Source organism: Gymnoscopelus microlampas (assembly GCF_963454915.1).
Source record: "Gymnoscopelus microlampas genome assembly, chromosome: 17".
NCBI classification, from domain to species: domain Eukaryota; kingdom Metazoa; phylum Chordata; class Actinopteri; order Myctophiformes; family Myctophidae; genus Gymnoscopelus; species Gymnoscopelus microlampas.
The window spans coordinates 12,141,236-12,154,553 of record NC_139954.1 but is presented as its reverse complement, the minus strand read 5'-3'; the positions used below and the strand labels follow the sequence as shown (position 1 = coordinate 12,154,553).

General features: G+C 43.6%; 1 protein-coding gene across 1 annotated transcript; it reads left to right on the top strand.

The window, feature by feature from the left end:
* Positions 1-574: 574 nt before the first annotated feature.
* Positions 575-1,669, top strand: LOC311064289 (zona pellucida-like domain-containing protein 1; the record flags this gene model as incomplete). Its single annotated transcript, XM_084084123.1, has 1 exon — positions 575-1,669. One exon carries the CDS (start codon positions 575-577, stop codon positions 1,667-1,669), a length of 1,095 nt encoding a protein of 364 aa, XP_083940249.1.
* Between the last annotated feature and the right edge of the window lie 11,649 nt (positions 1,670-13,318).

Genomic DNA, 13,318 nt, shown 5'->3' with positions numbered 1-13,318 from the left:
CAAAAGTGAATGGAATGACTATAGCATAGTCATTAGATAATCAACGTCAGTGGGTCAATGTCCGCAACAGATGATCCCTACTGGGTCATTTCTGAATGTTCTCCATCCGGAGGATTTGTATGGGATCTTCAGGAATTCAGCAGATATGGGTTACTGTACTTTATGTTAAGTTATTTAGGCCTTAGCCTGTCTGTGACCCAGGTCACTGATATCTTTATTTTGTTACAGTTTCTGAAGACAACATGCTTCGGATTTCAGGTTGTTGCCCTAAGGGTATAATTCACGCTGCCGCCCTTCTCCTTAAAATACAATGCAATTGTTAACATATAGCTGGGTGCTTTGACCTTGTTTTGAGCCAATCGCAGTGAAAGAGACTTACTATAAAAGACTCCTGAACACCCATCACCAGCATCAACCTGCGTTTGCCTTCAGAGCTGACTAAACAAGGTATCCAGAGATTCCAGATACAGGAGCGGACCACTGCTGTAGAGCCAAGATGAATTTTCACATTATTTTAATCGTTGCCACCATCATTGGAAGAAGTAGTCAGCTGTCAAGGAGTGACTGTAATACAATGGGAGAAGCGCGGCGACCAGAAGTCACTGACATCGAGGTGACATGTGGCACCAACTCCATCAGTCTGGCAATCCAAGCCTGCCCCGTCGTCTACACCGGCTACAACGAGTCACTGATGATCGTGAACCATCATTCGGAGGCAGTCTGCAGGGGAACCCTGGATACATCTGTCACTCCACCCGTGGTGCGTTTCAACTTCCCCTTGAACAGTACCCATGCCTGTGGAAGTCACTTCAGGACCACCAGCGCTGCCGGCACAGGAGTGTTCTCAGACTTCTCCAACATCCAGACAGTCAACGTCAGTGGCATTGTGCGATCCTCTGATCCCACCACAGGCACAATCACCTACAATGCTGAGATGAAGTACTATTACTCCTGCGCCTACCCCTTAGAGTACCTGATCAACAACACCCAGATCGATGTGTCAGCCTCCTCTATCGCATTGAAGGACAACAATGGCAGCTTCATCAGCACCCTGCGCCTGGAACTGTTCAGCGATTCTGGGTACACAAGCCCCCTGGTGATGCCACAGAATGGAGTCGAGCTGAGGACCGACATCTACGTGGAGGTGAAGGCCACCAACTTGACGGGCCAGTACAACGTGCTCCTGGACAGGTGCTACGCCTCAATCTCCCCGCTTCCTAGCAACTCCAGCTTCTTCAACCTGTTCGTGCCCTGCGAGGTTGACCAGCTCACCAGCATGATCCAGAATGGCATGAGCCAGAGCGCCCGCTTCTCCTTCCCGGCATTCCGCTTCATGGAGCAGCAGAACGAGACCGTCTCCACCTACTACCTGCACTGCATCACCCGGCTATGCGAGGTCAGCACCTGCAGCACCTTCATGCAATGCAACAACAACAACAGGAGAAGAAGAAGAAGCACGGAGGAGGATGAGGCAGCCGACTTGTCCAACCTCCACACCATCACCTCCCCGGAGATCGTCACCCAAGAAAATTACATCAAAGGCGGCCAGCCTAAATCACATGATGAGAATTCGTCAGCTGGGCTTGGTGCTGCTGTAGGTGTTTTAGCCTTCGTGTGCATTGTTGCCCTGTGCATCGCTGCCGTCTTTTACAAGAAGCTCAGGAACTAAAAGCAAACCTCCTTAAGCTGAAGGTGGGATAAAGGGGCATCAGGCATTAGGCTAAATACTGTCTTTTGAGGTGTACCATATCCACCAGCTTGTCTAACTTTTCTGGTGGGCTTGGTTCATCTCACTGTTGTTTGTTGGGGGAGATTTTTGTTTGTCCGTCATCGTAGGCTAAACCGTGTAGGACTATTTACTTTTTAGATGAAGAAGGAATGTGATTGAGATGTTTAGATAGATGTTGGTCTAGATGTCAGTGTTTTTAATAGCAAAATTTGGAAATGCACAAAAGCAAAAGTTGAAATGCATGTATGCACTTCATAAGCTTTTACTTGAACAAAAAAAAGAGGGAAAAGGTTAGTTGGAAGGAAAATATAAAAAAAGGTTCATAAACCCAGTTTTAATATGTGAAAGTTTGTGGAATGTTTTGAAAGGGAAGTCAATGTACCTTCCAAAGTATTACTGTTTAATTTATTGAATTTATCATCTTGCTTGAAAAAGAAAACCCTAGCAAATAAAGGCATTTAGTTTGCACTTTATATTACTGGAAGTGTATGTAATACCTGTGTAATTACTATTATTATTACTATTAATCAGTAATAAGATGTGTGCAATTACCGTACATCTGATGTACAGTAAGGTTACTGCCCAGGAAATGTACAGTACTTTAAAGTGTAACATTTATTCTTTATTCTTGAGTTATCTTGACTCGTTTCTATCTCATTTCTTTTCCACACATTGCGGTACGCTTGGAATACAATAGTTTCACTGCCTGCAATGTTGCTTACTGGCTGTTGTGTGTGTCCTTGACAACAATAAAAAACTTGAACTTAAGCTATTTGTCTTCGTGTATTTGAATGATTTTGTTGAAACGCTGTAACCCAGCCAAAAGTCGGCCTTTAATGTGTAATTTGAATTTCACTTATCTTAAAGTGCAAATGATATGTTATGATGGTACACTCTTTGTGTTGGTCTGGATAATGCCACTGTCTAATTTGACAGTGTTTTATACCATGGCAACTCAATTGAAGAGTTTGACACAACTCTATAACATTAAGGACTTAGGACTATATTTAGTATATGTCAAGGAAAAGCTCCACAGATTTATTTTATATTAAAGTTACATTTGTTTGGTCAAAATTTAAAAAAATAATATATATAATCACAAAAAATGGGTGAAAGAAATCACAAACTTAAGTTAACTTTCATTTGACATACTAATTTCTGAATCCAATGAATTGCTGTATTTGATATAACTCTTTGTAGTTTTAGAGATACATTTGTGTATCATACTACTGTATATTTAGTCAGGGTTTAACACACACAAGCACTTGTTTGTAAAACATCTTTGCAGATCTATTTGTTTTAAATTCTGTACAGAACCATACAACCATTGTAGTTTAGGAGATATGTTCATCCTATACTGTAGGCCTAGGAGATATGGTCATACTGTATGTGTAAACCTACAGTAAATTCTCTCTGGTTGGGTATTAATAAGCTGCCTTTTGTACAGATTTCAAGATGTTTATAATATTGCACAGAATTGTGTAATGTGTGTGCTTGTCTGCAAGCATGCTTGCATGCATGCATGTCGATGCGCGCGTGAGTTTGCGTACGTACATGAGTACGTATACACGTACGTTAGTGCATGCATGTGGGTGTGTGTGTGTGTGTGTGTGTGTGTGTGTGTGTGTGTGTGATTGCGTGCGTGCATGCATGCATGCACGCGTGTGTATGCCTACTGTATGCGTGAGAGAGAGAAGGGGAGATAACATGGAAGTGAGTTGTAGTGCATTTTTTTTATTTAAAAAATATTGAATATGACTACAGTATATAAGCTCACCCTGTGGTATGCAATCTCAATTATGCCGTCTCAATACTGTAACAAGAAAAAGCAACGCCTGCCTGACTAGGAGTGTTCATATCAGAACGTATTAAGATATGAAATGCATAATGTCATGACTGGCTCTTGACCTTGACCAAGACTACAGCCGGCCATCACACTAAGCAAGGTGTATAGAAAATCCAACGATTGATCAGTTTGTGATAAACTCAACTAGTTGGAAAAAACTTTAATTCCACTGTGGACATTACAGGCTCTTGTCAGGTTACCATATTACCAACACAAATAGTGTGCCTCAATGACATGAAAGACACGGTTCCGGTTGTGTTACTGTACTGTGTTGCACAGTGTAGGTATGCTGTCAAATTACAGGTTGAATTTAGGAGTCCATTTGGATTTGGACATTTATACACTCATAGATTTAAACACTCACTCTCTGATTTTTTACGGTGTGCATGTATTTCCGTCTCAGTGACAGCATCCACAGGAGTCTCTCTTCATAAAGTCATTACTCATAAGCAGTGCTCTTTGTGGCTGTGTGATAATTTGACGTAGCGAACTTTACCGCTAATCCACCCCTGAAAATGAGATTAAGGGTTCTCCTTGCATTTCACTTAAGTATGCATTCACTATGTTCTCGTCCAAGAATACCCACTGCCCAGAGCTTTACCAAATTAAATGTGACTTCTGGCTGTGGTGAGGGATATTCTATATGAGGCACGCTGATAGTCTTTGACATGGAATGGAGTGTTGCTGAACTTTACTGCGCGGTTGTACTGTATAGGTGTGTGTGTGTGTGTGTGTGTGTGTGTGTGTGTGTGTGTGTGTGTGTGTGTGTGTGTGTGGTCATGATGATCTCTATGTTGGGATATGTGTGTATCCCTGCAGTAATGTTACATGTCGTTAAAGAACAGGTTGTACATATGCGTATATATACAGTATGTATTGTTGAGCAATAGAGGAAGACATGCAGAGAATATGTGACCATACCGTGTATACTGTGTATGTGTACTGTATGTATACAGTGAAAGAAATAATTATTTGATCTCTTGCCGATTTTGTAAATTTGCCCACTGACAAAGAAAACACAATCACAATCTACAATCTTGACAGTGAGACACAGAAAATCACATTATATGAAAGATATACATTACTATGCATGCAATTGTGTGAAATAAGTGTCTCCACCAAGTTAGTACAACAGGTGGAGAAACCTTCGTTGGCGAGCACAGAGGTCAGATGTTTCTTGTAGTTGGTCCCCAGGTTTGCGCATTTGAATACTTATTTCACACAATTAAATGCAAATCAATGTATTTCTTATGTATAGCGGGATGTTCTGGGTTTCTTTTTTGATATTTGTGTCTCACTGTGAAAAACAAACCTACCGTTAAAATCATAGAGCGTTAATATCTTTGTATAATATAATATATATATTATATGTATATACTGTATATATATGTACTGTGTATATATATGTACTGTGTTTATAGTAATTAGTAAAATGTGCATTTATATAGCACTTTTATCCAAAGCGCTTTACATAGATTGTGCATTACATTCACACACACATTCATACACCGATGGCAGAGGAAACCATGGAAGGCACCAACCTGCTCATCGGGAGCAATTAGGGGTTCAGTGTCTTGCTCAAGGACACTTAGACACTAACTTTGGGATCGAACTGCCCGGGGATCGAACTGGAAACCTCACGGTTCACCCACCCGGCCGCTCTACCGGCCACTCTACCCCTGAGCCACTACCGCCCGTAGTAAAATGATTCAGTTGAGACATACAGCATGTGTCAACTGAATCTCTTAACTGAATTGGTTTTACAGTATACATGCCGACAGCAAGGCCTCGAGGCTCGTGAGGCACTTCTGAACGAGTCGCTATGCATTTTAGGCTTGTGTGTAAATATCACAGCCGGGGTGAGACCGTCCGAAGTGTGTCCACCGAACTAGCCTAGTTTTATAGGAGCCTCCTAAAATCAAGAGCCCCTCTCCACCCTGAGAGCACTGCAGATGGCTGAATTACCTCACTCCACTGCGAAGGGCTCCCCTGGGGGTCCACACGAGGAAGGGTTCTCCGTCCCCTCCGGTTCACACCTCATGTCTTCTCTTCTATACTAAGCGCTCTCTCTCTCATTCTCTCTCTCTCACTCTCTTTCGCTTTCTCTCCTCTCTCTTTATACAGTACTGTACAACTAGCTGTGTTTCTGTAAGGCTTAGGAGAAGTACAGTAGGCCTTCCAAGTTAGTTCTTTACTTATATTATGTTATATTATTTTTAGTTACGTGTTTTATGTACATATAGTACACGTGATGTACTGTTTATACATTTAAAAATTATAATGTTCATTTTAATTATCTTTAATTAATCATGATACCACAGATCACAATATTCAATATGATCGCCTTGTTTCTGTCTCTGTGTGTGTGTCTCTCTCTCTCTCTGTCTATGTCTCTCTCTCTCTGTCTGTCTCTGTCTCTCTGTAAGCCCACAGCGTCTTGCTGTAATAGGCAAATTTATATCGGTCTTGACAGATTGTCTCTTTTATGAAAAGGGCGGGAGTTGAGAAACTCTAGAGCAGAGCGTTTTTTGGCTCGTAGCACCGGCTCGGGCTTCGCCCCCCCACCCCCCCCAAAAGAAACCTCGGTTTATAAAAAGGTCCTTCGTTGACAGAGATGTACGCGTTATGAGGAATGTGAGTATCAGAGAGGTCTCCGGAGCACGTGTCCGCCACCTGTTTCTCCAGAAACAGAGGCCCCACCTGAAATCACAGGCCCCTCTGCTCGCAGACGCACATCGGTACAAAAGGCCTCTGTGTGTGTGTGTGTGTGTGTGTGTGTGTGTGTGTGTGTGTGTGTGTGTGTGTGTGTGTGTGTGTGTGTGTGTGTGTGTGTGTGTGTGTGTGTTATACCCATCTGAACAGGGCCGCTGTATAGCAGCAACACACCCTACACTGTAATACACAGGATCCATGTTTTTGTCCCGTCTCTTCCTGTGTCCCGTGATGGATAGAGTTCCTCCTCACCGGTGACTGATGGAAAGATGAGCCCAGATTAGATAAAACGTTTGTTGATCCCTGAGGGGGAATAGAGTTGTTAAGGCGGCCGTTAACCTGTTATTGATACTGGGTTCATGGGGAAAAGTGGAAATGCAACACCTACAGTACGCATACGCAGTGGTGGAAAAAGTACTCACATTTCTTACTTAAGTAAAAGTACCAATACTGCAATGCAGAAATACTCTGTTACAAGTTAAAGTTTGGTAATCAAAATGTATTTGAGTAAAAGTACAAAAGTATTGGCATCAAAATATACTTAAAGTACCAAAAGTAAAAGTACTCATTATGCAGAATGTCCCATTTCACAATTTTTCAAATGTATAAAAATCTTTTGAAAATAGCAGATCTACAAGCTCACATGTGACGCATTGTGAGCTTATAGATCGGCTATTTTCAAATGGTCGAAATGCATACAGTATAGGGCTGAAATGGGTAATGTATGTAAAAAAAAAAATCCCACCCTGTGTGAAGGAAGCGGTGCCTTTGATGAGTGGCCTCCTGGTGGCGCTATAATAGGGCGGGGCGGGGCTTCAGCAATTAATGCTCGTCCCTATTGGTGGTGTAAGTCCACATACCAAATTGGGACTTGCTGGCATGCTGCGAACTGGAGTTATAGCTGTGTAAAGCGCTGTTTAAAGCCAGTGGCCTCCTGGTGGCGCTATAATAGGGCGGGGCGGGGCTTCAGCAATCAATGCTCGTCCCAATTGGTGGTGTAAGTCCACATACCAAATTTGGACTTGCTGGCATGCTGCGAACTGGAGTTATAGCTGTTTAAAGCCCGTGCTCAAACGGACATAACGGACAAACGGACAAACGGACAAACGGACAAACGGACAAACGGACATACGGACGGACATAGTCAAGAGTAGAGCGGCTGGCACCGCTAAAAATTGCAGTGGAGTAAAAGTACAGTACTTGCCCCTGAGATGTAGTGGAGTAGAAGTAAAAGTACTGAAAACTGGAAATACTCCAATAAAGTGAAAATACCTCAAAATTGTACTTAAGTACAGTACTTGAGTAAATGTACTTAGTTACTTTACACCACTGTGTATACGTATGTCGGTGAGGCGATGGCTATCTGAGTGAGTGGAGACGCCACTCACTCAGAACCCTGATGCAGTTTCATAAACCACATTGTTTTGCTTGCCTAAAAGATTGTAGCCTTGTGGATCTGTTCTCATAGGCACCATTGCACTATAATCATAACAGAAGAAACTGGATTTAGTAGCATAAATGTAGCATATAATCAAACATCTCTGAAAAAGAGAACCATACAAAAAATACAAGACACTCAACTGTGGGAAAGTGCCGCGTTTATCCTGTGATTGATTGTATTCCTCCCACTTCTTTGATGTTTGATTGAATGTACTCCACAGTACGGTACGGTACGTGTCTGGTTTTCGTGTCTGTTGCTTTTCCCTCTTTGCTTTCAGAAGTAGGGTCAGGGTTATTTCTCACTTTACGGTGACATCACCTTACAAGCCGCAGCGAGGGAGTCATGACTTTTGGGTTTGTAAATTTGGGCTCCATGTATCTCGCCTGTCCTCCCTGGCTCAGTGTTGTGGGTTTGGGGGGAAGGGGGGGGGGCGCGAGATTGCATTAACAAGCCCCCAGAAACCTTGTGTCCTGACCAGACAAGACTCTGCCCCACGGTCCCTGTCAGTGAAGCAGGCAGCCTGACTTTACAGACCCCCTAGGACCACTCTGTGTCGGTGGGAAGGTTTTTAAAGGGTGGATGCATGTCTGAGAATGGTCGCTCCTTTTTTTCCCACTCCTGTGAAAATGTCTCTCCCTCTGTATAATATACACGTTATGTGCATCCACAGGGCATGCATGCAGACATGGTCACAAAAAGACATACACTCTGTTGTAGAATTTAGGGGTGAGCGGTTCCAGTCAAAAGTCTGCATTGTGGGTGGCGACTGGCGCACGCACTGCACGTTTAGCGCGTTTCATTCAGTTTGGTAAGCCAACTGATGATGTTTGAGGCGTCGTTGAACTACTTAAGAACTATTTTATACTTCATCGTACAATGTTGCCACACGGCAAAAATAGCCAATCTACAAGCTCTCAATGTGTTGCAAGCTTGTAGATATGCTATTTTCGCTATTGTGGAAACATTTGGAAATATTAACGCCTGTAATGACGGGCCTACTGTAAAATAGGGACACCAGGTTGAAAATGGGTAAGGGCCGTGCACACATTTTCAGCGTGTTCTTTAATCGTTAACCAATATAATCATGTGCCAGATGCATACTGTATATACTGCACTGTGTGTCTGGCTGTGCTTTTCACTTTGCACTTTTCTGACGGAATGCAGCCAGTTGGCGTCTGTTTCTGGAGCTTGCGCCACTCATCAATCACTTTTAGAACAACTACCAATCACAAATAGTTTTACATATAGAACTGTGATGGCTTTGTAACAGGACAGACAAGAGCTGTTTACAGGTACAGTCTGTCTCAATCTCCAGACGTTCCCTGCTAGATATTTCAAAACTCTTGTCAGGAAGCATAACATGGCTAATAATATACAAAATTATGAGAAATTATGTTGTTTGTTCTTTGTTGTAAAACAAACAAACTAGTAGATGTAGGAGTAGGAGGAATATTACATTGACATTTGCATGGGTGACATCGTTTTCACATGGAGCTACAGTCGAAGTAGTTTGGGGGTTCCTCTCTCTCTCTCTCTCTGAACTCTGGATTTAAACTTACAAAATGAGAAGCTCCTTAGTGAATCATTCAAATAAATATAAGACGTATAACTAGAGCAGAGATGCGTGTGTGTTCTTGGCTACTGTATAATGAAGCGAGAGCTCATATTTCTCTGCTTATTCATAGACAAAGCCTTACTTTTCTTTTCTTGAAGCTGCAGTGTGGAGTTTGTATGACAAAGAATCTCACCCACTTGTTACACCTGTAAACCTGTGTGATGTGGCAAGAAAGTTGAGTTACTCTAAAACATTTTCCTTTTTAAAACTGCAAGACAACAATACATCATATTTTACTTTCTGAGGGTGATGTGGCGAGAGGAACGTGTGTGTGTGTGTGTGTGTGTGTGTGTGTGTGTGTGCGTGCGCGTGCACGTGCACGTGCGCGTGCGTTAATAATGGCTTGTGTGCGTGCTTTTTCTTCCTCACAGGAGTGATTAATTTTTTGCTCGTGAAAAATTGCCTGTGCGTGCATGCATATGTGCCTGTGTGATAGGCCTACTGAACGTTACAATGCTGTATAGGTACAGTACAGTATGTGTGTGTGTGTGTGTGTGTGTGTGTGTGTGTGTGTGCGTGCTTGTGTGTGTGTGTGTGTGTGTGTGTGTGTGTGTGTGTGTGTGTGTGTCCCAGTCCATAGTAAACTATGGGGGTCAGACAGGGGTTGACTGAATGTCTCCTCTAGAATGTATTTGCATCTGAAACTCCAAGGTCACAGCTTATGTTTTTCTCCCCGGCTTCGTCCCGCGGGAGGTACAGGGAGATTAGCTTGTCGTATTTCATCTGTCATACACTTACAAAGGACCAACTAGGGAGGGGCCACACGGCCCCGCCTGCCTTCCGTCTGGTCTCCAGGGGTCGCAGCTGCCAACGTCTCACGTCTGCTTTTCCCCCAACCGCCCCAAACCCATAAAAGCGGTAGGGTAGGTATAGGGCGAGGTTAGGGCTGGGGGCGGGGCTATAGCGGGGGTATGTCTCTACAGTCCTGAGTGAGTTGGGGACATTACAGTAGCGCGTACAGTACATCAAAAGAGCCCACTCTGTCAGACCGCATGTCGTCGACTTTTGGTCCCGCCACCGGTTTTAGCAACGCCTTTTCAAGGATCATGAAATTTCAGAGGGTGACAGATCTGATGTGAGTCCAGCGGCCTGTCATTTCTCCTCCGTTTCCCTAAGTACCTCGGCCATGTTGTTCCTCGGCATAGGGAGGGACCCCCTCCTCTCAGAGAACTGGGTCCATAACAATCTTGGCCAACTATTACAAGCGCCAAGGACAACTCTGCAGACTGTCTGTAGGAAGTCATTCATTCTGCGTCTATGTTTAAGCCCTAGTTTTAAACAGGCCATACTCCTGACATAATATACTTCTGAATGCTGCTTTTTTAAATGTTTTAATGTATATTATGTTCAGTGACCTCTACTTTGTGTCCCAGGAGAGGCCGGACAAGTTTGGAGAGGCCCAATTCGATTCCATTTCATTTGATTCCACTCCATGCTATCGTATTCCAATCATTTGTAGCCTTGTCTATTCTGTGTTCAATTGTTTTATTGTGAATTGTCAAGTTTTTAGAAGGTAAATACATTTGGAAGAGTGATTTTTTGTTTTGTGTGTGATTGAAATGGATTCTGATGAAGACATTGGTCGTCCACCAATCAAATATATTGATAAGAAGATCTGTGTCAATAGGTTCAAGCTCAATTCTCACATTGGTTGGCTATTCAAAAATAGCAGATATACAAGCTCATAGCGTCCAACTTTACTTACTTTGTTTGTTTATTTCAACGGGACAGAGCATATTAATGAACATCACATAATAATGTAGTGTAAATACACTGCATTTAGCAGTGATGCTAATTTACATCCGCAGTCCCCACAAAAAACATAGAACAGTGAACAACAGCGTACAGTAACACTTCATTCAATCAACACCAAAAATAATCAAATAAGTTACAAAACACAGTTTCAAGCTAAAGAAAAGGATCTACAAGCACACCTATCATAAGTGCAAAACTTAACTAAAGTGCAGTGTTGTTTAATAATGGCTGCAAGCCTGGTTATCAAGCAACCATTTCTTTAGATTGTTCTTGAAGGATGGGAAAGTAGGACGATCTCTTATGGCCAATGGGAGATTATTCCACGTCGTGCAACCCTGTACTGATAGGACATTTTTTCCGAATGCGGAAAGAGAGAGAGAGGGGGAGGGAGGGAGAGAGAGAGAGAGAGAGAGAGAGAAAACGGAAACAACATTTAAAGGGGGAAAGGAACCAGGTAATAATTTTAGATGCCTATCTGGGGAATTGGACCTAATGATCTGAACAGATACGACATTCCCGGCAGTATCCCAACATACGCCCCCGCCCCCACCCCCTCCATTACCATCGCAGGACCCCTCACCCCCACCCCCACCTCCCCCAAACCTCCATCCCCATGCCCCCCATAACACCCCCCCCCCCCCAACCAACAGCACCAAACCCCCTTCCATTCCCTCCTCAGGCCTCTGCGAGGCGAGGGGTGATGATGTCAGAGGCCAGTATTTCACGGCCAGGAGCGGGCGATGACACGGACAATTTGGCCTGTGAGTTCTCTCCGGTCTCGGACATGGTGTTACGATTACACGCTCCAGCGCAGGTCCTACATGCCACGGCCCGGAGAGAGGGAGGGGAAGGAGGGGAGGACCCCTTTTAAAATAACTTTTATAGAGTAGCCCTACAGCTCTATCCTTTCTCTCTCCTCATAAAATGAAATAGAAAAATTAGAAAAACAACATAGCCCAATAGATTTCGCGGCGGCGGGGTATACGAGACGTTGGAGAGAGGTGGGTGGGTTGAGGGCTGCGTCATTAACCATATGAACCCTATAGTGTCCATATTCTGGGCTTATCAATTATGGGCTCTTCAGTGGTTCTGGGCGGTTCTGTGGGGTGGTTGAGGTGCTACAGTATATTGCACTGCTGTCGTAGAACAAACCTCTATAGTTCTTTGAAAGGTTCTCTACTGATTCTTTGGCGTAGTTTAAGATATTGCACCTTTAAGATCTTGCAATGAAAGAGGTTCCCCTATGGTTAAAAAGAACCCACTTTAGTGCTATTTAGCACTGTTTTTGTTTAGTGTGAAATAGGCGAACATTCAGCAAAAATAGGCGAACATTCGGCTTGTAGATCGGCTATTTTGACACACAATAAAGTATAGGGTTTAACTTCTCGTTTTTGCGATTTCCATTCAGTCTCAACATGTAACTGCGACACACATTCAGGCATTTTTGGACTGTGAATGTATATGTGTGCATATATACACTACATCTCTGAAAGTCGTGCTCAATAACACAATGCTAGCTAGCAGGGTGAAGGGAAAACTGCTTTTTTGGCTGGTCTTATTTTTTTCTGGCAGTTTGAGTTTCATGGTCGCAGCAGGTGAAAACCTGAGCAGGTTTATAATCAGTTAGGGAGTGCAGAGAGGAGAACCACAGCCAGGGCGGGCGGGCCACTCAGGACCCAGGGAAGGCCCTCTGGAGGGGGGCCGGAGCGTGGAGGAATTCAGCCTGCCGGCTCTGGCCAAGGAAACCCCAGGAAACTCTGCGAGAGATAACTTGAGTGAGATATCTGATATGTCATATCTGAACCTGAGGAGGGGATGTTCTCTTCCTGCTTGTAAAACAAACTCCCCTCCCATCCCATCCCGGTGTCGGACAGGAGAACAAACCCACGCCCCAGGGGGTTCCCGGGGAGTGTAACAGGACGTGATGGCCACATGCATGAAACTCTATAACCAATAGATAATGCTGTTTTATCATTTCACTGGACTGCTCTGGACCTGCGCCGTGTAGAAACATATGGCTTAGACATCATGGAGGGGGAAAAACACCTCAGTGTTGGATTTTGTTCATTTCCTAAATGTGAGGTTTCTCTTTTTGAGGTTGTTTAAAATCATATGGTTATTTTTTATTTTATTTCTTTCTTTGGCAGGTATTTTCTCCCTGATTTATTTGTTGCCAGTTTCCCGTGTGTACTGTAGGCCAGTGCCTGTCACTGCCAAACC